Below are 23,616 nucleotides of genomic sequence, written 5' to 3'. Positions count from 1 at the left end.
TCTTTTATCTGCTTTTTGGAACCCTTGTAAACTTTCAAACAAATCAAGTCAATCCATCCATTTTATATTGTTTTTATTCTGCCTTGATAACAATGTGTACATATGACACAGATGAGCAGAGCAGTTCACTGCTTACCATTTGCTGGTAAGTTAGACCCTGTTTGTGAGGTATAACTTGGAGCCTCAGTGGGCTATTTTCAAACTTCAGGAGTCCATCAGGCTAAACAAGGAGGATGAAAATGATATGTCTGTTATTTTCTAGGGGCAATTTTGTTGTACAGTTAGCAGTGACCACACAACCATCAGACTGCCAATAACAAATGGACAATTAACACATCAAAATCCCTCAGAGTAAAATAAAAGACAATAAATTCAACATGTAACTCAAATTGTGTTATTTAAAGGGTCAATGGTAGCTGGGACAGATCATTTCTTGGGTCTATTTGTCACAGTGGCAGAACATGGCAGATTGTATCCATGGCCAGGGGGTGGCTAGGATCAAGGGGTTACTATGATCAGCCAGGATCACCTGTGCTTCTTCATTGTCCTAACCTTGTACAAATTAATTAGGTCACTCAACGTTTTACCGGTAATTTTGCTGCACAGATTGACAATACCCTGCAATATCTATTTTTGGGTTTAAGTGACCCATAGCAGCTGACAAAGGAGAATGTGAGGACAGAATCAAAAACCAAGAATAAAACATTTTCAAACAGATATCATCAACAGTCCTATCAGGAAAACCTTAATTTGTGTTCATGAATAAACTTTTATTGCCATGTGCAAAATGAGAGAAAAAGTGTGAGATGTGAGAGTCTTTGGTAATTACAGCCCACTGTGATGTCATATTTGAAAAGGGGCTGAGGCTGTGCACAGTTTAAGAGATGCCGCAAAATAAAAGCAAAAGAAGGAAGAATGACAAACCAGCTTGCTATATCAAACCTTACCTAACTGCCCGAAGTAAAGTTATGTGAGGCAGCAATTTTAGATAAATGTGAAAATTTAAGATGTGGTTGAATGCCAGAACAAATTCAAGATCAAAATGTGCGATATAATAAAAAGCAAAGATAAAACAGAGGTGAAGGTCATTAACCAAGTAGAAATTTAGGTCAGAATGCATACTTAAATAAAATAGTACAAGAAATATATGGTCCGACAACCAAACAAAATTAAGGTCAGAAATGATGAAGAGAATGATGTAAGAACAAAATAGAAGGTCAGCAAGGACCAAACTGAAATAAAAGGTCATAAGACCAAACAAAAATTGAGATCAGGAAGACCAACTTATACCCTTTTTCCACTAAAATTAACAGGCATAAGCAGGTTTTTTAAACATGTGTAAACCCACTAATAAGCGATTGACCTTTTTCCACTGCAAGTTGAGGTTGCCTTTCTGTTTGGATGGAGGACGTACACAACTGCAAGAAGTGATGTCATCATATGCACTTACAGAGCACACACACAGAAGCAGTGGAGAGACAGTGAGCTACTAGCCGCCATGCAAACTGGTTAAATGGATCTGTCTCATCTCACCCCTGGGATGGTGTTCCTGTAAAAGTGTTGGGGCCCCTGTTTGAAATCCTTTTGTGAGATTGTTTTTAAAGCTTATTCTGAATCTGCGCTCACACTTTCATCCTCATGCACAGAGTAGCTTCTGTGTTTCTGGTTTAACTGCACTGTGCTGGGCAGGTGACAGGTCTGTCTACAGTGTCTGTTCTCTGAAAGACATATAGCTGCAAAGGGTTGAAAACAGGCGGGTTGACCCGGGTATTATGTTCACATCAATGCTGATTGGAGCTGATAAATACCTGTGTCTGCTGCAGAGTCATTTGACCCTGTTACGGTTTTGAGTTGTATGTTTTTGTTTGTTGCACTTTTTGCTCTCTTTCTGTTCCCCCTCCCTTTTTCTGTTTTTTCCCTGCAGAGCTTGTGTGTGGCAGGGGCGTGGTGCAGCAGTGGAAGCCTGACCCACCTGCAGCCCATTAGTCATTAAGCCAGTTTAAAACCCCCGGTTCATCACCCACTCTCTGCCAGATTATTCCATGCTCTCTCCCTGCATGCTGTTCCCTGGCTACCCAGTCTCCAGATTCTCCGTCGCTCTGTTTCTCCAGCCATTCACCTGCCTGCCAGCCTCCTGCCTCCTTTTGCCTGCTCTGTTGGACTGTTTTTGGGTTTGTGTCATTAAAGAAGTTTTCAGTTTCCAACTCCTGTCTCTGTGCGTCTCTGCTCCAGGGTCCTAACCTAATAGGGAACCTAACAGACCCGGATGTAAATGCCAGGTACAACCTTATCCATTGCTGACAAAAGCCAGCATGCAGGTCTTAGCAGGTATTTTAAGCAGTGGAAAAGGGGCTAAAAATAAAATGGCAAAAAGAATGTTAAGGTCAGACAACTAAACAGGAATGAGTCAGCAATGACAAAACAGAATTTAAAGCCCGATGGCAAAACTGAAAATACCATGGTCATTTGCATGTGGTCGCCCGACCATAATTCAGCATGTAGAACGTAATTCCGGAGACACATAATACCAGAGATGCTGACGATGACCGGGAGGTTGTCCTGGCAGCAAGTCAAGAAAAGTTGTTCAGATGTCCCCAGCCACATTTTCCAGCTCCTCCTAGGGAAATCTTAAGCATTCCCAGGCCAGGTGATATATATATATATATATATATATATATATATATATATCTCCAGCATTTTCTGGGTCTACCCAGGGACTCCTACCAGTTGGATGTCCACAGAAGACCTCCAATGGCAGGCACCCAGGAGGCATTCTAACCAGATGCCCAAACCACCTCAACTGGCAACTCAACCAATCTCCCCCAGTATGTCAGAGCTCCTAACCCTATCTCTAAGGCTGAGCCCAGACACCCTGCAGAAGAAGTGCATTTCAGCTCCCTCCTCACTACAGTGGTCTAGTACAACAACCATTTTACTGCTGATGGGGTGCCGATCCACCTATCAGTCTCACACTCCATCCTACCCCCACTAGTGAATAAGACATAGAGATACTCAAACTCCTTCACTTGGGGGAGAAACTTCCAACCTGAAGAGAGCAATCAACCATTTTCCAGCAGAGATCCATGGCCTCAGACTTGGAAGTGCTAAACCTCATCCCAACTGCGTCATACTTGACTGCAATCCACCCTAGTGCATGCTGAAGGTCCCAGTCTGATGAAGCCACCAGAGCAGAACCACATAATCTGCAAATAGCAGAGAGGGAATTCTGAGGCCCCCAAACTGGACACACTCCTCCACTGGGCTGTGCCTTCAAATCCTGTCCATGAAAATCCCAAACAGGATTGGCGACAAGGGACAACTCTGGTGGAGGCTAACACCCACAAGTTGGCTGCCTAGAATATGGACACAACTCTCAGTTGGGTCATATGGGGACCGGATAGCTTGTAGCAATGGCCCCCGTATTCGTAAGTCCACAACGCACAAGTAGACTTGATGGCAAACTCCCATGATCCCTCGAGTAGCCTTGCCAGGGTAAACTGTTGGTCCACTGTTCCACAACTGTGACTGAATCCAGTGTGCTCCTCCTGACTCTGAGGTTCCACAATTGGTTGGACCCCCTTTCCAGCACCCTGAGATAGCTTTTCCCCAGAGGCTGAGCAGTATGATACCCAGATAATTTAAGGATATCCTCTGGTCTCTGTTTTTGAAAATGGATAATTCAAGCTTTTTGTAATTTCAGTGAGATAAAATTAATTCTTAGCCTTTTCTGAGTTGTCTGAAATACAGACATTCAGACTCATACTCTACATTTCTCTCTGAAGACAAGATAATTCAGGTGAAAACCAGGGATTGAATTGTCCTTTCACACTGAATTTACAGATGCGGGCATGTCAGTTTGGAATGCAAATTAAACCTTTCATAAAAGTAATTCCAGGCCAACTCATCATCAATTAAACAAATGCTTTCCCACTCAAAGAGGCACAGATCATAATAAAATGCTTTTGTGCAAAAGTGTTTCAAGTAACGCTGAGATAGCAGATGTTCCAAGGTTTTTATCTTTGTCAGAAAGAGTTTCTTCACTGGAGAGTTTTGTGGCCTGGAGAGTTACCACATTGATAGTAGAACAATCTGACGACAAGTGGGCGAAGACCCAGGGTTTTTATACAGTGCTTGATGAGTGATGAGAGACATGTGTGCCATGTACCTGGTGCTGTGTCATGCCCCTGCTGAGCACACACATGCACACACACAAAGGAGAGGAGACAGAAGGAAGGACAAAAGACACAGGGAAGGAAGAACAGGGAAAAATGAACACAGAGAACACTGGGGAAAACTTGAAGTCACACTAATGGCTGTGATATAGACAAGGATGTTCAAACCAGTACAAACACCAAATAAAACAGTGCCACTTAAAAAATCTGTGGTTTCCTGGCGCTTCTTGGCAGACACAAAGTCTTGGAATTGCTGGAAACTGAGACTCCTTACCTTTGTTTCTTTGATAACTTATGAATCAGACGTTCAAGATGTTTTTACAGGCACACCATGTAGCCGCTAATCCATCAAGCAGGCAAGTCCCGGCCAGGACTCTTAAGTGCATCACATTGCCCTTTTCTCAGTCTTAACTGGTATTTATAAAGGTGCCCTCCTCTCCATAACAAATGGACCAGGACGTTAAAAGACACAGCAAATAAAACAGTTTCATTTAAGAAATCTGTGATTCGCTGATGCTCTTCAGTGGACACAGAGCATCTCAGAGTTGATGCACTGACATTTTGCCTGGATGTTTTCTCTGATAACTTAAATCCAGATGTCCACTATAGTTGAAAACGACCCAGGTGTAAAATGTTTATCTTAAAACAGGTTGAAAATAAAACAAGCTTAAAATAGGATAAAAGTAAACTCTGAATTTCTGGCAAGCAATCGCGACACTTTTTGCTTTTTTTTTATTCTTTATTGAAAGGGGGCCAAGATGCTGACACGTACGCATAAGGGATATGACATCCTTGACAGGGGATCAAATGAAACAGACTGTTACTATGATTAAAATCACTATTTCTCTGGTTTGGGAATTGCTATAAACATGCCAGATAATTACATTTAAGTACATAACTCAAAAAGGTATATAACATAGGTCTAGTCATTGTGAGACATTTTAATGTGGAAAAGTTACGTAGTGAAACAATTTAAATTGCATTTCTTCAATATGTTTTCAGTTGAGAATATTTCTTTATTATCACAGTAATTTTAAATCTTATATTTTATGAGAATTTGAAGAAATGTATCTACTGTCAATGAGTACAGTAGTTTAAATATTAAATGTATTTTGTTTAAAGTTTGTACTTTAATTCTACAAAATACTGAATTATATATTGTCTTTAGATTTTGCTTCTATGGGTTTTAAACATTACTTAAACATTCAATGTAAACACAAATTCTGCAAGTTAAAGTTTGAGATGATTTTAATGCTTACACAGTGGTTTTATTTTGACACTTTTTTAATTTTATTATCAAGAAAAATCAGTAAAAAACTGTTTTTCCCTCCAGAGCCTTTAGCACCATCACTTTATTGAAGGTGTTTGATCATAATAATTTGTCAGAAGAAAAAAATCTGTAAAATAACAGCGTTTCTCTGTAGAAACTTTAATGAAAATTTCTGGAAATGTATTGTTTTTACACTTTATTTGAATTAGAATTTACTTTAATATTATGGCAGCTGGTACTCCCAGTCGTTTGACCATTTTTTCACAATTTTCTTTTTCTACTATATGTAATTGCAATGTAAATTTTCATTCAAATTTGATTTTTTTTAATCAAAAGCCATCACATATTGTCCCTTGAACACTCCTGCAGTGGTCCATTTTTATTTTTTAACATTCATGTTCAGAAAAGAGCAGACATAATGTTATGTTACAATGATGTTACAGTGTTACAATGACTAACAAGTGTATGATGAAGGTTGATGAAAAGTAATGTATTTTAAGTTTGAATTTTTTATCTTTATGTTATCTTTATCAATATATATTTGTCTCATTGAGATCTCATCAAGATCTTTTTTTTTAAGAGAGACCCAAGAAAAAAAACAATCACACACACAATCAATAACAAAGACAACACTACACAATAGAAAAAAACTCAGAAACAAAGAATGAAGAAAAATGTATGTAATTAACTGTGAGCAAGAGATGAAAAATAATAGCAACAGGTCATAATGCTTCATAATAATTTTTCAAACAATAGAAATCTGCACATTGTTTTTTACACAGTGAAATCCAAAAGAGGTATTACATTTCAGAGCATCAAAAAACTTGTCATCCCTGAGGCCATAAATGAGAGGACTCAGACATCTTGGAGCAAGATTAAACATTATGTAATTAAAGTACCTGACATCAATAAATAACTTTAAATTAATCTGAAGTACAGCATTTTCTATAAATGGACACCACAGCTGGATGAGGCAGAGCAGCAGCTGGAAACCATGAAGAACCACTGTTCTGAGCCCTTTCCATGTTGACTTTTTATCTTCTCCTGATGCAGCTTTGGCCACTTTCATTATTTCACCATAGGAGAAAATGATGGTAATGGTCAGGATCAAGAAGTAGAACTGATATACAGCTAATTTAACATTATTCTGCCATTGGAGAAACACAAACATGCCCATAGAGCATATGGTGTGTTGGGTATACAAGCTCTGTGGGGCGGATGCAAAGAAGATGGAGAGAATAATAACACAGGGTACAGAGCTGAGGCTGTGAATGATAACGATACAGTTTATAGTAATGCGTGTGGAGCACAGCTCTCCATGGCGCAGGGGCATGCAAATGGCCACATAGCGCTCCAGTGTCATTGCTGTCAGAGTAACTGGTGTGATAAAAGTGCATAAAACCAAAAGAATATAGATGATGACACATAAGCCAATTTGTATGGTGAAATGCAAGTAGCTCAAGATGAGCAGGATATTAGACATGATTAATATCAAGCTATCAGACAAGAGTGTAGCAGCAAATAAGATGTAACGCATGGTTGTGTAGAAGTAGACCTTTGAAAAAAAGGTCACTGTGAGCAAGAAGTTGATGCAAAGGAAAATCAAAACCACGAGCTGCACTATAGTGACCCGGTCAGTCATCTGCTACTGCAGGGACTCACCACCACTCACGGAGTTGTTATCTGCCATACTATATAAATTATTTTAGGTACTACCAAAAGTCAAATGACATGCCTTGTAATGTCGACACACAGTAATATGACAATCTTAGCCAAGTACAACATCAGCATCTTTTAAGCAATAAGGTCTTGGTTCAAGTGTAGTCATTTACCAAATCCTCTCAGCGGTAATGTGTCATTTAGGCACATTATTGTGCCCTCCTGAGCTCTGTGCAGCCCTCTGCAAGAGGATTGTGCATTATGACTTTATAAGAGTGACAAAACAATCCCAGATTGGTACCAAATTAAACTTCAGTTGATGTCTGCCTTACTATATCACAACATGGTCGTCACTGCTCTTTAACTGCCTTTGTTACTCATTGGTGCTGGAGTGCAGGAGAGTCTCTAGAGTGACCTCATTAAGTGTACCAAATAAGTTTTGGAATAGACTTATAAGAGAACTTTTTTTTTAAGTTTTCCATCAATGTTTAATGGTCAGGTTGGTAGATGGATAATTATGTAGAACCTCTGACTTTTGTGAAATTTGTGTTCTGTCAGAGACATGCTTTACGTTCATTTGCAGCTGATATGGGGTTTCAGGAGTCCAAGTTACTCAAATCCAGTAGCTGTCTTAGTGCTGGTAGTCATGTGTTATGCCCTTGAACCAAATCTCTGTGACTATCAGCTCTGCTGCAAAGAGAGAATACAAACACCAGGAGAGAATCTGAAACTGCCAAGAGTAGAGAGATGAGTTTGGTCGCCTCAGGATTTCATGTTTATGCTATTTGAGAAAACAGCTCAAAGAATAATGGATTCATGGGTCCAAAGGCAGCATTCTTAATTATACTAGCACACATCCAAAATATGGAGCGTGAGAACCTTTATTTTCAACACAGTTATCACTGCAACAAAAAAAACACAGTTTTTTTTTTTTTTGGAACTGGCATCATGTGACATTTAGTATAGCAAAGACTGTTTTAACATGATTTAAACAAACATGATAAAGTTTGTTGGTAACGGGAAGTGGAAATGGGAACTAAAAACAACAAAGGGATAAAAAAGGGAGATTGTTTCATGTATTGTTATCTAAGTATAAAAGGAATGGGTTGGGACTATCACACGTTTTAGTGGTGTAACATCATGACTTTAATTTGTCAATTTTCGTAAATCTGATGGTTGTTTCTTATACAAACCACAGAGAGCATAGCTTTTCAGTGCATGAAAAAACTTTTCATCCCTGAGACCATAAATGAGCGGACTCAGACATCTTGGGGCAAGAGTAAAAGTTATGTAATTAAAGTACCTGACATTGATATATAACACAACATTAATCTGGAGCACAGCAGCTTCTATGAATGGACACCACAGCTGGATGAGACAGAGGAGCAGCTGGAAAGCATGAAGAACCACTGTTCTGAGACCTTTCCATGTTGATTTTTTATCCTCTCCTGATGCAGCTTTGGCCACTTTCAGTATTTTAGCATAAGAGAACACAATGGTAATAAACATGATCAAGAAGTAAAACTGACCTATTGTTGACCGAAGATACCCCTGCCAAGTGTGAAAGATAAAGATTTCTCCAGAGCATACTCTGCCCTGAGTGTAGAAGCTGTTGGTTGCAGATGCAAAGAAGATGGAGAGAACAACAGTGCAGGGAACAGAGCTGAGGCTGTGAATGATGAGAATGCAATGCAGAGCACTGCGTGTGGAGCACAGCTCTGCATGGCGCAGGGGCATGCAAATGGCCACATAGCGCTCCAGTGTCATTGTTGTCAGAGTAACTAGTGTAACATAAGTGTACAGTGACAAAACAATATATAGAATAAGGCACAACCACGTTTGTATGTTAAAGCGAAAATAGCTCAAAATGAGCAGGATATCAGTCATGAGTAAAAACAGACTATCAGACAGTAGTGTAATAGCGAATAACATGTAACGCATGGTGGTATAGAAGAAATCCTTCATAAAAAAAGTTGTGAGTAGCAAAAGGTTGATGAAAAGGAAAATTGCTACAAAAACTTGAACCAAAATGACCCTGTCATTGATCTTGTACACAGCAGAGTCATTGGCCGCCATATAGTTCTCTCCCTAGACACAGCCACAATTCATTGAGCTCCAAAGACAGATCCAAAAGAAGTCAATTACTCATCTAAGACTAAAGTGGAAATATAATTTAAAATGTTTGTTTAGGATGTACGTCAAGATTTTCTGTGGAAAAGGGCTCAAATAATTTAATTTTAAACAACGTGGAATTTATACTGATGAAAACAAGCACTATACAGAAAAATTAAACAGAAAAATATCAGTCAGTTTACCAAACCATCCCTGGAGTGAATGAATGAATGAATGTCTTCTGCTGAGTTCTGTGCAGTCTTCTGAGTAATGGCTGTGCATGACAATTTTATAGACGTAACTATAACACAAGGGGAATATCAAATGAAAGTACTCACAGCAGTGTCATCATTGTCAACTTTTGCAAACAATACACCTTGAAGGCTATTACTGTAGTGATGACTCAAAGGCAATTAGGCATTATTGTGTACATCAGGTTTACAATTTTAAGCAGGAGGGCCTTGTTATGTGAGACATGTTGACATGTTTTGTCAATTTATTCCCTCGTGATGCAGCTTTGTTAAGGCCTGTTCATTTTGTGTTTGAAGAATCCTAACAATGGGATGTACATTTTAAGCAGCTGTGATGGAAATGTTGGCAAATAATCTGCCTGCAGATACAACTCAGTTTCCTAAGAAGTTGGGACACTGTGTAAAATGTAAATAAAAACAGAATGCTATGATTTTCAAATCATGTAAACCCATATTTAATTGACAATAGAACAAAGACAACATATCAAATGTTGAAATGCTGAAATGTTATTGTTTTATGAAAAATATATGCTCAATTTGAATTTGATGCCACCAACACATTTCAAAAAAGTTTGGACAGGGGCATGTTTACCACTGTGTTGCATCTCCTCCTCTTTTAACAACACTCGTGTTAACGTTTGAGAACTGAGGAGATCAGTTGCTGGAATTTTGAAAGTGAAATGCTGTCTCATTCTTGCCTGATATGAGATTTCAACTGCTCAACAGTTCAGGGTCCCTTTGTTGTATTTTTCATTTCATGATGCACCAAATGTTTTCAGTGGGTGACAGGTCTGGACTGCAGGCAGGCCAGTTTCACATCCAGTCTCTTCGACTGCAGAGCCATGATGTTGTAATACACTCAGAATGCAGTTTGGCATTGTCTTGCTGAAATATGCAAGGCCTTCTCTGAAAAAGCCCATGCAGTGATTTCCACGATAGAATCATGGCAGAATGCAGTGCCACCTGGGGACTCAAAGATCACAGCCATCCAAGTATTCGTTCTTGGCCTTGTCTCTTGCATGCAGAAATTTCTCTGGACTCTCTGAATCTTTAAACGATATTATGAACCGTAGATGCTGAAATTCACAAATTCTATTTTGGCCACTCTATGTTGAGGAACATTATTCTTCAACTGTTGTACGATTTGCCCACACAGTCTTTCACAGAGTGGTGAACCTCTACCCATCTTCACTGCACAGAGACTCTGCCTGTCTGGGAGCCTCTTTTTATACCAAATCATCTTACTGACCTGTTGCCAATTAACCTAATTAGTTGTGAGTTATTCAACCAGGTGGTTTTTTTTTTTTTGTTTTGTTTTGCTTGTGTTTTTTTAACAGAGTTGGCAGCCATGTAAACAAACCAGGCCCTGGGATGCTAATTGCAAATATGCTGCACACGGTGCTGTCCCCCCCATGTCACTGACTGTTGACGTCTCATACATGCAGCTCAGAAACACCCTCTTTTTCTGAGGTCCCAGCTCACTTTGCTGAACATCACCCCAGTCTTAGCCTCCCTTCACTGGCTTCCTGCTCACCTCAGAATTCAAAGACCCTGCTTTTCACCTTTAACCCTGTAATGCCTGACCCCAGAAATAATGGACAGAAAATTCTGATTTCTTGAATCTGGAACTGTTATTTGGCCCTTTCACAAAATTTGAAAAAAAAAATTCCAAAAAATTATTTGCATATAGGTTTTTCCAAATTTTATACACAATTTTACTCCATCCTAAAATGCAAAAAAAAAAATGTAATTATAACTTGCTTCAACAGATTAAGTGTTCATGTTAGAATATTACTAAAAATTTCTAAGAAAATGTCACTGGAAAATCGTAAAAATCGCAATTTTCGTTACCTTGATCCAGTGAGTTGGGAACTATCTGAAGGTGGCCAACTTGGATTGTCCCATGTACTGTGTTTGAATTGTTGTACTGATAAAGGGATCCACCAGGGGTTGGAAGACAAGTATCAGATTGGATACAAGAGCGTTTTGAGTGAAATTTTTACCATAAGGTGATGCAATAGGTCTCAAAAATGCTTGTATCAAATTTGATGCATTTGGCATTATAGGGTTAAGGCTCTCAATGGCCAGGCTCCACTTTACATCACAGATCTTATCCACAGGCAATCAGCTCCTAGACCTCTCAGATCTCAAAGCTCAACCCTCCTACATGTCCCATGAGCTCATTTAAAAAAGGTGACAGAGACTCTGCAGTTGCTGCCCCAAAAGAATGGATACATTTGTTTTACTTGCTTTTATTTGTTCTATTTAATTGCCCTTTGACATGGCGGGCTTGGGTCTGCCCTGCTGCGGGGGCTGGTGGGCTTGGGCCTCTCCGGTGTGGCCGGGCCTTTGGTTGCTGGGGCCCTTTGGCTCTGGGCCCAACTTGCGCTGGGGTTGGTGGTCGCAGGCTGGCTGGGGGGCTGCCTGCCTCCTTGCACTGGGGGATGTTGCCTCTGTACTCCCTCGCGAGCTCCCCTTTTGGTCCAGCACGTGGCTGTTGTGGGGGCAAGCTGCCTCAGGTTCTTGGGCTCTGGGGGCCTTGGTGGCCTGGTTTCTGGCTGCTTGTGCCTTTGGTCTGGGGGGGGGGGGCGGTGTTACTGCGGTCCCCACATCTACTACCCACCACATCCAATGACAAATCAATACACACTTACACATGCATGCTGTTATTGTTGCCGTTGTTGTTGTTGTTGTTGTTTTTTTCTCTGTCTCTCCACCCCCTTTTTTCTTTTTCCCCATATTCTCTCTGTTTTCCTCTTCCTGTCCTCTTCTCATTCCTGATGCTGTCTGGTTGTCTCAATAAAGTTAAAACATGCAGCAGAAGAGTATCCCATACCCCTCCTTTGCAGAGTAAATCTGCCCCAACAACACAAGGCATCCAGACCACTCATACTGCTTGCAAAGACTAAAAAACTAAAAAAAATTGTCCTTTGTACAACACTTTGGTTAGCTCCAGCTGTGTTTAAATGTGCTGTAGAAAGAAAGTTGGCTTGAGTTGACTTGACACCAGTCACTGTTACTACATGTGCTTCAGTACTGGGGCCTTCAAGAGTCTGTGCTGAAGAGGGTCAGTGTTTTGTCCATGTCTAGAAGCAAGACATAGACTATAATGACATACTATGATTTGTTACTGAGTTTTCATGCTACAGAAGTTGAGTTTCAGCAACACGGTATACATGAAAATATAGACTTAAAGAATCTAGTCATCTCAAACAAACAGAGATTCAAGAATACAAGGAAAGAGAGTATCCAGCTTCAACTTGTGCTTAAATTGTAAATCTCACGTTTTTTCAATCAACATTTATTGAACAATATAACAGATACAAAATGAAAATCACAAGTAATGACAAATATAATAAAAATTACAATTTTATAAAGGGGTGAAGGGTTATTAAAATGTGTGTTTTAACTGGCATTACACAGAAAATGTACTAAACAGATGAGCATTGTATTAATAGCCCTACAAGGAGAGGTCATTTAACCTTTACCAAGCGGTTGAAGGTAGCAACATTTCTATAGAAAAAGTAGAGCTCTAATTTGTCAAATTAAAAAACGTTTTTTGCACAAGCCACAGAGGGCATAGTGTCGCAGTGCAAGAAAAAACTTTTCATCCCTCAGGCCATAAATAAGAGGACTCAGACATCTTGGAGCAAGATAAAAAGCTATGTAATTAAAGTACCTGACATTAATAAATAACATGAAATTAATTTGAAGTACGGCATTTTCTATGAATGGGCACCATAGCTGCATAAGACAGAGCAGCAGCTGAAAACCATGAAGAACCACTGTTCTGAGCCCTTTCCATGTTGACTTTTTATCCTCTCCTGATGCAGCTTTGGCCACTTTCATTATTTTAACATAGGAGAAAACAATGATGATGCACATAATCAAGAAGTACAGTTGACTTATAGCTGACCTAAGATGAGCCTGCCAAGTGTAAAAAATGAATATCTCCACAGAGCATACCCTGGATTGTTTGTAGAAGCTAAGAGAGGCTGATGCAAAGAAGCTGAGGAGAACAACAATGCAGGGCACAGAGCTAAGGCCGTGAATGATGAGGACGCTGTGCATAGTACTGCGTGTGGAGCACAGCTCTCCATGGCGCAGGGGCATGCAAATGGCCACATAGCGTTCCAGGGTCATCGCTGTCAGAGTAAATGGTGTTACCAAAGTGTATACAGCTGACAAAACGTAGAAAATGATACATAACCACATTTGCATGGTCAAATTAAAATAGTCACAGATGAGCAGAAAATTTGTTACAATCAGGATCAGACAATCAGACAATAATGTAACAGCAAATAAGATGTAGCGCATGGTCGTGTAGAAGAAATCCTTCATAAAAAAGGTTGTGATCTGCAAACCGTTGATGCAAAGGAAAAGTGACACAAAAACCTGAACCAAAATGAGCCGATAATTAACGCTACGCATTAAGGGTTCACCACCAGTCAGTGAGTTGTTGTTATCCATATATTTATCAGTTGTAACCAAATACACAAGGTTTTTAAGTCTGATACCTGCCTTTCCTGTGGTGATTAAGTGAAATGAGTTCAATATGAAGGAACTCAACGCTGCAACCACTAGAACTGGCAATTGACCAAAAAAAAAACAACAATACAGCTCAGTGGCATGTGACATATATGAACAACAAGTTTGACAGAAATGTATCAAGAGGTGAAAGTGTATAAAAACTTTCATTTTAGCAAACTATACCTGGAGTAACATGACACTGTGACACACGGTTCTATTAATGAATGTCTTCTTCTGAACTCTGTGCAGCCTTCTGAGCAAGAGCTGTGATTTTATAGGGGAACTATGACACAAGGGGTTCAAATGAAAGTTAGCTCACTACAGTGTCATCACTGCCATCATTTTTCATAGGCTGCAGTAACCATAGTCACATCACTGGATGCTGGTGCTGGATCTTTTTTTTTGTGTCTCCTCCAAATACGTTTTCCCACAGACACGCAATTAAACCACAGCTACAGACACAATAAGATGGCACAGGTTCTCACCTCATGATTCACTTAAGCAAATGTTACATGGAATGATCCACACTGTTTGCATCTGCAGTATATAACTGAAAAATGCATTGTATTTTTTGGCAAATAAAATGCAGAAATTTCAAACACAGATTTGGAAACTCTTGAGAAATTAGAAGCCTTATTGGTGAATATGCTCTTTGTGGTGATGGTAGATGTGCTGAACATGAAAAATCATAAGATCTAAACATTTACAAATAAATTTGCATCAAAACAATTCAATTAAACAACAACTAAAACAATACTTATTAAATCTAAAAGTGTGAATGAATAGCTAATGCTCACCTCTCCCCATCTCTGCTGTTGAATTCCTGTAATCATTGCACTTAAAGGATAATTACGTTACTTTATTTTCATAACTTGTGTCTGATTTGGTACAAACCTGGTGTCATCTACCTCCTTCGCCAATCCCTCTTTCACCTGGAAAAGGCTGGGAGCACTGTGAGAATCATGGTCTTTGATATCTCCAGTGCTTTCAGCACCATCAAACCCACGATCCTAAGGGACAAGTTGGAGTGCATAGGAGCGGACCACCACCTCACCATCTGGATCCTTGACTACCTCAACAACCACCCGTAGTATGTGAGGATCCAGCACTGTGTGTCTGACAGGGTCACCTGCAGTAAGGGAGCCCCACAGGGAACAGGTCTGGTTCAGTTCCTCTTCACTCTCTATACTGCAGACTTATCCTACAACTCCACTAACTGCCACCTGCAAAAGTTCTCTGATGTCTCTGCAATTGTCGGTCTTATCACCGATGAGGACGACAGGGAGTACAGAGAACTGACCCAGGATCTTGTGGACTGGTGCCAGCGGAACCACCTCCAGATCAATGCTGGAAAAACCAAGAAGCTGGTGGTGGACGTCCACAGGCACAAACACTCTCCACTCACACCAGTGAACATCCAGAGAATGGACATTGAGATTGTGGACTCTTACAAGCACCCGGGGGTTCAGCTGAACAATAAACTGGACTGGACTCACAACACAAATGCACTCTACAAAAAAGGACAGAGCAGGCTGTATCTGCTATGGAGACTCAGGTCTTTTGGAGTGCAGGGAGTGCTCCTGAAGACCTTCTATGACTGTGGTGGCATCAGCCATCTTACGATGTGGTCTGCTGGGGCAGCAGCATCTCCACTGCTGACAAGAAGAGACTGAACAGGCTGATCAGGAAGGCCAGCTATGTTCTGGGATGCCCCCTTGACCCGGTGGAGGTAGTGGTTGACAGGAGAATGGTGGCTAAGCTATCATCCCTGTTGGAGAACATCTCCCACCCCATGCAGGACGCTCTGACAGCACTGAGCAGCTCCTTCAGTGACAGGCTGCTGTACCCATGGTATGTCAAGGAGAGATACCGCAGGTCTTTCCTTCCTACTGCTGTCAGATAGTACAACAAACACTGCACTCAGTATACCACACACGCACACACACACACACACACACACACTCACTCACCATGGGTAATAACTTCATACTATAATCTGTGCAATATCCACAATCGGCTGCTACTGTTTTACATTTTTGTAAATATCTTATTATATTTATTATTATATTATTATCTATTATTTATCTTTTTCTTTAGTATTTGTTACCGACATTTGCAGTTTATTTCTCTGCTGTAATACTGCGAATTTCCCACTGTGGGACTAATAAGGGTTATTTTAATCTTAATCTTAATCATTTTTAGCCATGCTACTGGCATGGCTTTGGGGCTGGCAACATCAGTCAGTTCATATATCACAACAACTTGTGTTTGGATTGTCATTATTTTTGTTAAAGACCTCCATCGTCCCCAGAGGATGTATCCTGATGACACAGGCGATGCCTCAACCATGTTGAGATTATTAGTGAAATGTCTCAACAACTATTGTATGGGCTGCTATATGAAATAGACATCCACGTCCCCCTCAGGATGTGTTGTAATAATTTTGGTGATCACCTGACTTTTCATGCAGTGCCACCAGTAGGCCAAAGTCTCAATGGGCCCAATAGCTTGGTTCAAGACTAAATATTTGGTAAACTAATAATTTTTCATTCATCATTTACCTGCCTCATCTGTAGCCTACTTTGTGTTTAAGGCTAATTAGCAATAGCATGCTAACAAGCTAAACTAAAATGGTGAGCAAAGTAAACATGATACCTGCTAGACATCAGCATGTTAGCATCATCATTTAGCTCCAAGCACATGTTAACATGTTAACACCTGAGCACAACAGTATGAATGAACAGTATGTATGTACCCCTGCAGATATGCAATATTTCACACAATATTGATTCTCCTTGGCTCCCTGATTGTCAGCTTGTTGTATTCTGAGGAGCTGTAAACAGTTTTCCCATTCTGATGAGTTTAGACAATACTTTGTCCAAAGTACTTCATGTCTGGCATGTCAAATGGGACTAATATTATTTGGGTATAGATATACTTTGTTTTTTACCCTCGACATATTATCTTTGACATCCTTAAGGCTATATATTTTATATTGTAACTGATTGTTCCTTAATTTGTGCCAAGGAAACATATTTTGTTCAAACACTGTTTAACAGGACAATGAACCCAAGTGATTATCAATAGGCTCCCAGTTTAGCTGTATGATCGAAACTATCTAAACATGAAAGTTAGAGACAGTCAAATACTGCTTTGAAAGTTTACACAAAAGCACTGTCTCATTTGTGTTTGTTTGGCAGTTGAATTTTAGATTGTTGTCATTGTTGGGTCTGTGCACTTAGCAACCTGCAGCAAGGAGCAAAGGTATCATGAGGGAATACTGTAGCCTACTGATGGGGGCAGCAGTCACGGTTTGTTTTTGTCCATGGGGATTCAGACTCCAAACAGAACAGTGATGTTAATGAGCTGTTCATTGCTATTCTCTTAAGGCAAATAAACTCCTGTGAAACTCATTAAATTAATTGGCTCATTAATTATTTAAACTCTGCTGTTGATTTGGGCGAGTGAAGATGGATGACATAATAGGTCATAAAAGTAGTTGGAAAACAATTGATTTGTCATGCATTTTTTTAAGAGTCCAAATGCTGCATTGTTATCACAAGTATGATCAACATTCTAAATTAATCATTTTACACTTAATTCTGCAACCAGCACCGAAACAATACATTATTTAAAACATCATGTAACATGTTCTTCCTTTCTATAACCTCTTTAGTAATTGCTCAACTATCAATTAAGATAGAAGAGGACATAATGTTGCATAATATTTGATATTTATGTTAAAACAAAAAACAGCAGCAGGATATGACCTGCATTAAAAAACAAATCCTGTGGTGGCCTGAGGGCCTACTAGTCGAAATGTATACCATGTAACTGCAATGTCCCCTGTTCGTTTAGGGGACTTTTCATATCCATGTCATAGCTCTTTCATGCCCCTCATGTTTTCTCAGTATCCCAACTGAAAACAATCAACTAATGGTACAAGGCCAAAAAAATAATAATACAAAAATAACAGTAAATGATTGTTTAATGTATGTCAATGTTTAGGAATGGTGTGGATACAGTGTGACACAGACTACTCGAAAGGAGTCATATACTGAGAAAATAATCAGATGGATTCAACGAGCAAGATACTATCATTTTATTGCAATAAAATGGTAAAGTTGATCCAGCTAGTACAGTGAGCATTTGATGCTTAAGGATGCAAAACTCCAACTAATTATCTAGTATCAAAATAAGTCACAGACACCAACTCTGACATTTGTAAACCACATCACTTGATAAATATGCACAAGGATGTTTAAGTTAATTGTTGGCTCAAATTTTCCAAATCATGATATTTTTTTCTTTATTATTTAGTGTTCAAATGTCCATAAATCTGGTTAAAATCAGAGATAAAAGAAGCCCCTCAGTAAATAATAGTTGTCAGTACATCCAATGGTACACAACAAACACGAACTTAAAATAACTATAACATTTTCCAAAATGTAAACAAACATTGGAGCCCACAGATTAACTCACTTAATCCATGGCAACATATTTATGTGTTTGCTGGAAAAGTGCACATGCCATCATCGCATGTCACCAACAGCACATCTGATGTAAACAAACTTGACAGCGAAACTCATTTGACACAAAACTGATCAATAATTTTTTGGTTTTGAAGACGGGTATGTATGTTTGTGTATTTTTTAATTAGCTGCATTTACAGTAGATTTACTGAGTGAAGTTGTGTTACTTAAAGTTTGAACTCTACATCCATGGCTCATACAGACTATGCTCTTAGAACCTTTGGATAAACTATAAATCAGGGGGTGAGTTACTGGTAGCTCATGAGCCACCTGTTGGAGACCCCTGATATAACACATATGACAAATAAACCACACAAACCATACCAGAAATATAAACGCAAACAAAGGCCATGTCTGAATTACAAACAATGAAAATTTCCTGGTGATTAGGTTTGCCAAGGACTGAACAATCATTTATTATTATTTTAAAGCCAAATCAGTCCAGAAATCTGCAGCAGGAGGTCATTCTCACACCCTGTAGATGAGAGTACGAGAGTCCTTCATGTGGCATAAACTGCACAGTGGAACAACTAGCTGGCTCATGAGATGTGGAGTACATGGTGAGATGCATTCATATGAAGTAAACAGTAGTTTCTGTGGCAGAACCATAGTTTTAATTTGTCAAATGAAAAAATCTGGAGATTTGTTCTTGCACAAGCCACACAGAGCATAGTGTCTCAGTGCAAGGAAAAACTTTTCATCCCTGAGGCCATAAATAAGAGGGCTCAGACATCTTGGAGCAAGCATAAAGGTAATGTAATTAAAGTACCTGATATCACTGTATAACATAGAATTAATCTGAAGTACAGCAGCTTCAATGAATGGACACCACAGCTGGATGAGACAGAGGAGCAGCTGGAAAGCATGAAGAACCACTGTTCTGAGCCCTTTCTGTGTTGACTTTTTATCATCTCCTGATGCAGCTTTGGCCACTTTCATTATGTTTACATAGGAGAACACAATAGTAATAAGCATAATCAAGAAGTAAAACTGACTTATAGCTGACCTAAGATGTTTTTGCCAAGTGTATAAAAGGATCACCTCTGCTGAACATATCATGTATTCTTTGTACAAGCTACGTGTAGCAGATGCAAAAAAGATCAAGAGTATGATGGTGACTGGCCCAGAACTGATGCCATAAATGATGGGGATACAGTGCAGAGCGCTGCGTGTGGAGCACAGCTCACCATGGCGAAGGGGCATGCAAATAGCCACATAGCGCTCCAGGGTCATTGCTGTCAGAGTGACTGGTGTGACAAAATTACACACAGACGACAGTGCGAATAGAGTAAGACACCACCACATGTGAGAAGCAACACGAAAATAGCTCAGGATGACCGAGATACTTGTCATAATTAAAAACAGACTATCAGACAGTAATGTATTGGCAAATAAGATGTAGCGCATGGTTGTGTAAAAGAAATCCTTCATGAAAAAAGTTGTGATCTGCAAAATGTTGATGAACAGGAAAACTGCCACCAAACCTTGAGCTAAAATCACCTGGTTAATTTTGTTTTGCCTGGAGGATTCACCATCAACCAGTGAGCTGTTGTTAGCCATATGTCAACGTTGTGACTAAATACAAATCATTATCTAAACTTCATGTGTCAAAATTATCTGAAATACACCTAACAGTTGCAACTGGTGGAATTTACTTTCATCAGAACAAACAAACATCTGTAGTAATTTTCACAAAGATGCAGGTCAAAGAGCATAAGATCATTCAGTTTATCAAACCTTCCCACCACTGATACGTATCATGGCTCACAGCTCCAAAGATGAAAAACATCTGCTGACTTCTGTCTTCTGACAGCAGGTTTATGTACAAGTGCAACACATGGGGAATGATACTAACTTTAGCTTTGCACAACAGTGTCGTCATCACTACGCACGACAAATGCTCTTCACATTGTATTCAGTTAGATACACTGTGTGCTCAAAAACATTTTGTTTAGTAGTCAGTAGTTGCAGTAATTAGTTTTAAGCTTCTGTGAAACAAAACAGTAAATAAAACACAAAGATTTTTGTCTTTGGTTTTCTTAGTCTGAGTTTATACCTCAGGCCATCATGACTCAATTGTCTTATGTGTGATTAAGTCTTAATATATTAAGTCTTAATATGTGTAGGATGAATTCACAAATATTTAACATTACATAAATGCACTCACAATATAAAATATATTTGACCAATGAAAGTCAGACAGGGTACCTATTTATTCATTTATTTTATTTATTACAGTATTTTCTTTTTTATTTTCATAACATTGGCTTACACAACTGTGTGTGGCCTCTACAATCAATAGTCAACTTCTGATACTTAACTTTCAGACACCACGAGGGAATATTACACTGATAGTGTGACGTCTTGCCCCGTTTTTCATCAGGTACTTTTTTTTTTTTTCCTCAACATAATGATGATAATTAGCCAGTTATCCTGTGTGTTATCACAAACTACAGTGAAACTAATTGGGTGCAATGGTTGATGGCTTCATTAGTTATTCAAAGATTGTTGTGTTGAACTTTTACTGGTGGCATGAGATTAAAGATGGGCAAACACAACCGAGCAGACAACTACCCCAACCACCCAGCCCAAAAGAAAAAAAAAAGAAAAAAAAAAAAAAACCCTAACCCTGCGATTCAGCTGTATGCTACACTAACCACAAACACATAGACTGTTAAGGCTCGTACTTTTGTCAGGATTGGACCCCAGAGCAGATTCAGACACAGACAAGCAGGTCAAAGAAAAAGGAAGGTTTATTGTCAGACTTCAGCAGATCTGAGTGGTCAAAGTCTCTTTTCCAGAGATTAAGCTTGGAAGCCAAGCGGTGGTGAGGGGTGTGGCAGGTAATGGCCGCGGAGTGTGGAGACAGAGGGAGAGTTGGGGTTCTGGGAGCAGGATTGGCCTCACAGCAGGAGCAGGTAAGAGCACTGGAGCAGGAAACTCTGGAGCAAGGAGAAACACAGATGAGCACTTTTGTTCTGGAGAAAACACAAAGCGAATAGCCAAGTTCAAACACAAGGGACTAGAATGGCCTGAAGTGTTACCACAAAGCAAGCGGAACAATCGGGCAGACAGTGGATGATGAACCGGGGGTTTTAAACTGGCTTGATGAATGATGGGCTGCAGGTGTGTCAGGCTGCCAGTGCTGCGCCACGCTCCTGCTGGAAGGAAACACACAAGAACACGGGGTAGGACACAGAGGAAAGACACACAAGGAAACACTGGGGAAAAACCCCAGCCAGGCTGTAACAATGGACCAGACTTAAACATACCTTTTCATGACAGTAGCAGCAGCAAATCTCTCATACATTTACATTTTGTGTTGCCTGTTTTCTCCTACATCTTGCTGCTCTCTGCCCAGTCATCTTCACCTGTCTCCTTCCTGGCTGCAGAAGTTTTAGGATTGCTCTTCTTAAATGACACATCAAATTATAGAGGAAGAATCACTGAAAATCACTTATTTGGCGGTCTTCAATATATTTACCATTAACTTACAATGACACACTCCAATGACAATGTAGAATCCTGTATTTTCCAGCCTCAGAGTTGTTCATCTTCTTTGCTTATTGTGTGGACTGTAGTTGGGAAGCACAGGGGAACTTCGGTCTTGAGGAGTCACAGCATTTATCTACTGACAAATAGCCTAAACTGTCCATACATTGCACTGCCACGTACACTGCTAATTGCTAACTAACGAGCTAACTCTCTGCTCCAGTCACCAGCCTCACCTCTCTCTCTCTCTTTCTCTCCCGCTCCGCATGCAATCTACATACTGATCCATTCTTGAAAGGAGCTACTTCTGTAGCAATATCCTGTCTGAACAGTGGAAGTTGTCAAGTCAAGGAAAGCTTGCCTAGCACATTTTGGCTGTAGCTAATCACCAGTCAAAGATCGCCAGATCATCCTCAATGCGCATGAGCAAACGTCCAAATTAAGCTGCCCTCCTCTCTGCTTGCCAAGCTCCACCCTTTGTCAATGGGACACAGCCACACCCACAAAAATGACAGAAATTATGGATACAACAGCTAGAAGGCAAACTAGTTTGCAGGGACAATACCCAGCTGGTATTTCAGTGTTGATATAATGTCAAATCAACGCTATTTATTAAGGTTGAATCGCCATTGAATTAGTTTTTGATTTTGAAAGATGAATCAACGATGAAATTGCGACTTTACCTTTTCAAGGCTGATTAAATGTGATTTCTTTTACACTCCATTTCAAACAACTGCGCACTTGTTCCCCAAGTTTGCAATTAGATCAACATAACGATAATGACCGAATCAGTCATTTATTGTACATTTGTCATGTTTTCAACATGCAAACATCTCTAGTGGTAAACCCTGACTGACTGAAATTCCCTGGAAAAAGATGGCACCTCATGAATAAACAGGAGAAAGCAGATGTTCCAATTTATCTTCCATAGATGGAAAGAGGTTTTTTCTACACAGTATATATCTTTCATTCAGTGAATATTTAGGCCCTTCAACAAACTGTAGTAACAGATATTTTGTATAGGTTTGTAAAGAGAACTATAGACATTCCATTGTAACAGGCTGTTATTGAGCTCAACACCCAGGGGGCTATTCCAGAAAGCATGTTGAAACAAACTCTGACTTTAACCCTGAACTTTGAGTTGATTAACCTGAGATGGAAACTCTTTTGTTCCAGTAGAGCTGATCTGAGTGAGTTCTATCAATTCTGAGTATGTTCACTCTGTGTTGACTGTGTGCGGCTGTTGTAACTACAGAGACCATGCTTGCTTGGTACAAGAACCAAGAAAATCACATTATCATTTTTTTTAAACATATATTTCTGTGAAATTAAAAAAAAATTCAATTTCAATTGAAGTCATTGTAATATCTACCAAAATATTTGCAATATTTTTTTTTGCATATCATTCAGCCCCAGTAACAAGATCCATTCCTCAAGGTGCTCAGGGTGGTTGTGTGGAGAGAGCTGGGGTTGATAGGGGCTGTCCTTAGGGGTTGGGGTTGAAAGTCATGCAACACTTGGGCCAAAAAAATAAAATTTAACAAAAATAACAGTAAATGATTGTTTAATGTAAACATATGGTCAAATGAATCGCAGGA

The 23,616-nt window shown here is 39.6% G+C and overlaps 4 protein-coding genes across 4 annotated transcripts; all 4 read right to left on the bottom strand.

Annotated features, from left to right (window-relative positions):
* Nucleotides 1-6,065: 6,065 nt before the first annotated feature.
* On the bottom strand, nucleotides 6,066-7,438 carry LOC139632231 (odorant receptor 131-2-like). Its single transcript, XM_071497054.1, has one exon. The coding sequence runs from the start codon at nucleotides 7,082-7,084 to the stop codon at nucleotides 6,188-6,190; it is 897 nt and encodes a 298-aa protein (XP_071353155.1). The 5' UTR covers nucleotides 7,085-7,438; the 3' UTR covers nucleotides 6,066-6,187.
* A 293-nt stretch (nucleotides 7,439-7,731) lies between these two features.
* On the bottom strand, nucleotides 7,732-9,902 carry LOC139632106 (odorant receptor 131-2-like). Its single transcript, XM_071496870.1, has one exon. The coding sequence runs from the start codon at nucleotides 9,175-9,177 to the stop codon at nucleotides 8,248-8,250; it is 930 nt and encodes a 309-aa protein (XP_071352971.1). The 5' UTR covers nucleotides 9,178-9,902; the 3' UTR covers nucleotides 7,732-8,247.
* A 2,946-nt stretch (nucleotides 9,903-12,848) lies between these two features.
* LOC139632121 (odorant receptor 131-2-like) lies at nucleotides 12,849-13,934 on the bottom strand. The gene has a single exon (XM_071496890.1). The coding sequence runs from the start codon at nucleotides 13,932-13,934 to the stop codon at nucleotides 13,005-13,007; it is 930 nt and encodes a 309-aa protein (XP_071352991.1). The 3' UTR covers nucleotides 12,849-13,004.
* Nucleotides 13,935-19,147: 5,213 nt separating this feature from the next.
* On the bottom strand, nucleotides 19,148-23,611 carry LOC139632412 (odorant receptor 131-2-like). Its single transcript, XM_071497331.1, has 2 exons — nucleotides 21,571-23,611; nucleotides 19,148-21,468 (listed from the first exon to the last, which is right to left on the bottom strand). The coding sequence occupies exon 2, from the start codon at nucleotides 20,084-20,086 to the stop codon at nucleotides 19,148-19,150; it is 939 nt and encodes a 312-aa protein (XP_071353432.1). The 5' UTR covers nucleotides 20,087-21,468; nucleotides 21,571-23,611.
* Between the last annotated feature and the right edge of the window lie 5 nt (nucleotides 23,612-23,616).

Source organism: Trachinotus anak, unplaced genomic scaffold (assembly GCF_046630095.1).
Source record: "Trachinotus anak isolate AG129_WGS33_773 ecotype Australia unplaced genomic scaffold, CSIRO_AGI_Tana_v1 ptg000014l, whole genome shotgun sequence".
In the NCBI taxonomy this organism is placed as follows: Eukaryota; Metazoa; Chordata; class Actinopteri; order Carangiformes; family Carangidae; genus Trachinotus; species Trachinotus anak.
Note: the sequence above shows the minus strand (reverse complement) of the source record. Positions and strands in the feature narration are given on the sequence as shown.

Excerpts from the sequence above, each read along its gene's own strand:
- LOC139632106 (XM_071496870.1), bottom strand. The coding sequence starts at position 9,177 with ATGGCGGCCAATGACTCTGCTGTGTACAAGATCAATGACAGGGTCATT.
- LOC139632231 (XM_071497054.1), bottom strand. The coding sequence starts at position 7,084 with ATGACTGACCGGGTCACTATAGTGCAGCTCGTGGTTTTGATTTTCCTT.
- LOC139632412 (XM_071497331.1), bottom strand. The coding sequence starts at position 20,086 with ATGGCTAACAACAGCTCACTGGTTGATGGTGAATCCTCCAGGCAAAAC.
- LOC139632121 (XM_071496890.1), bottom strand. The coding sequence starts at position 13,934 with ATGGATAACAACAACTCACTGACTGGTGGTGAACCCTTAATGCGTAGC.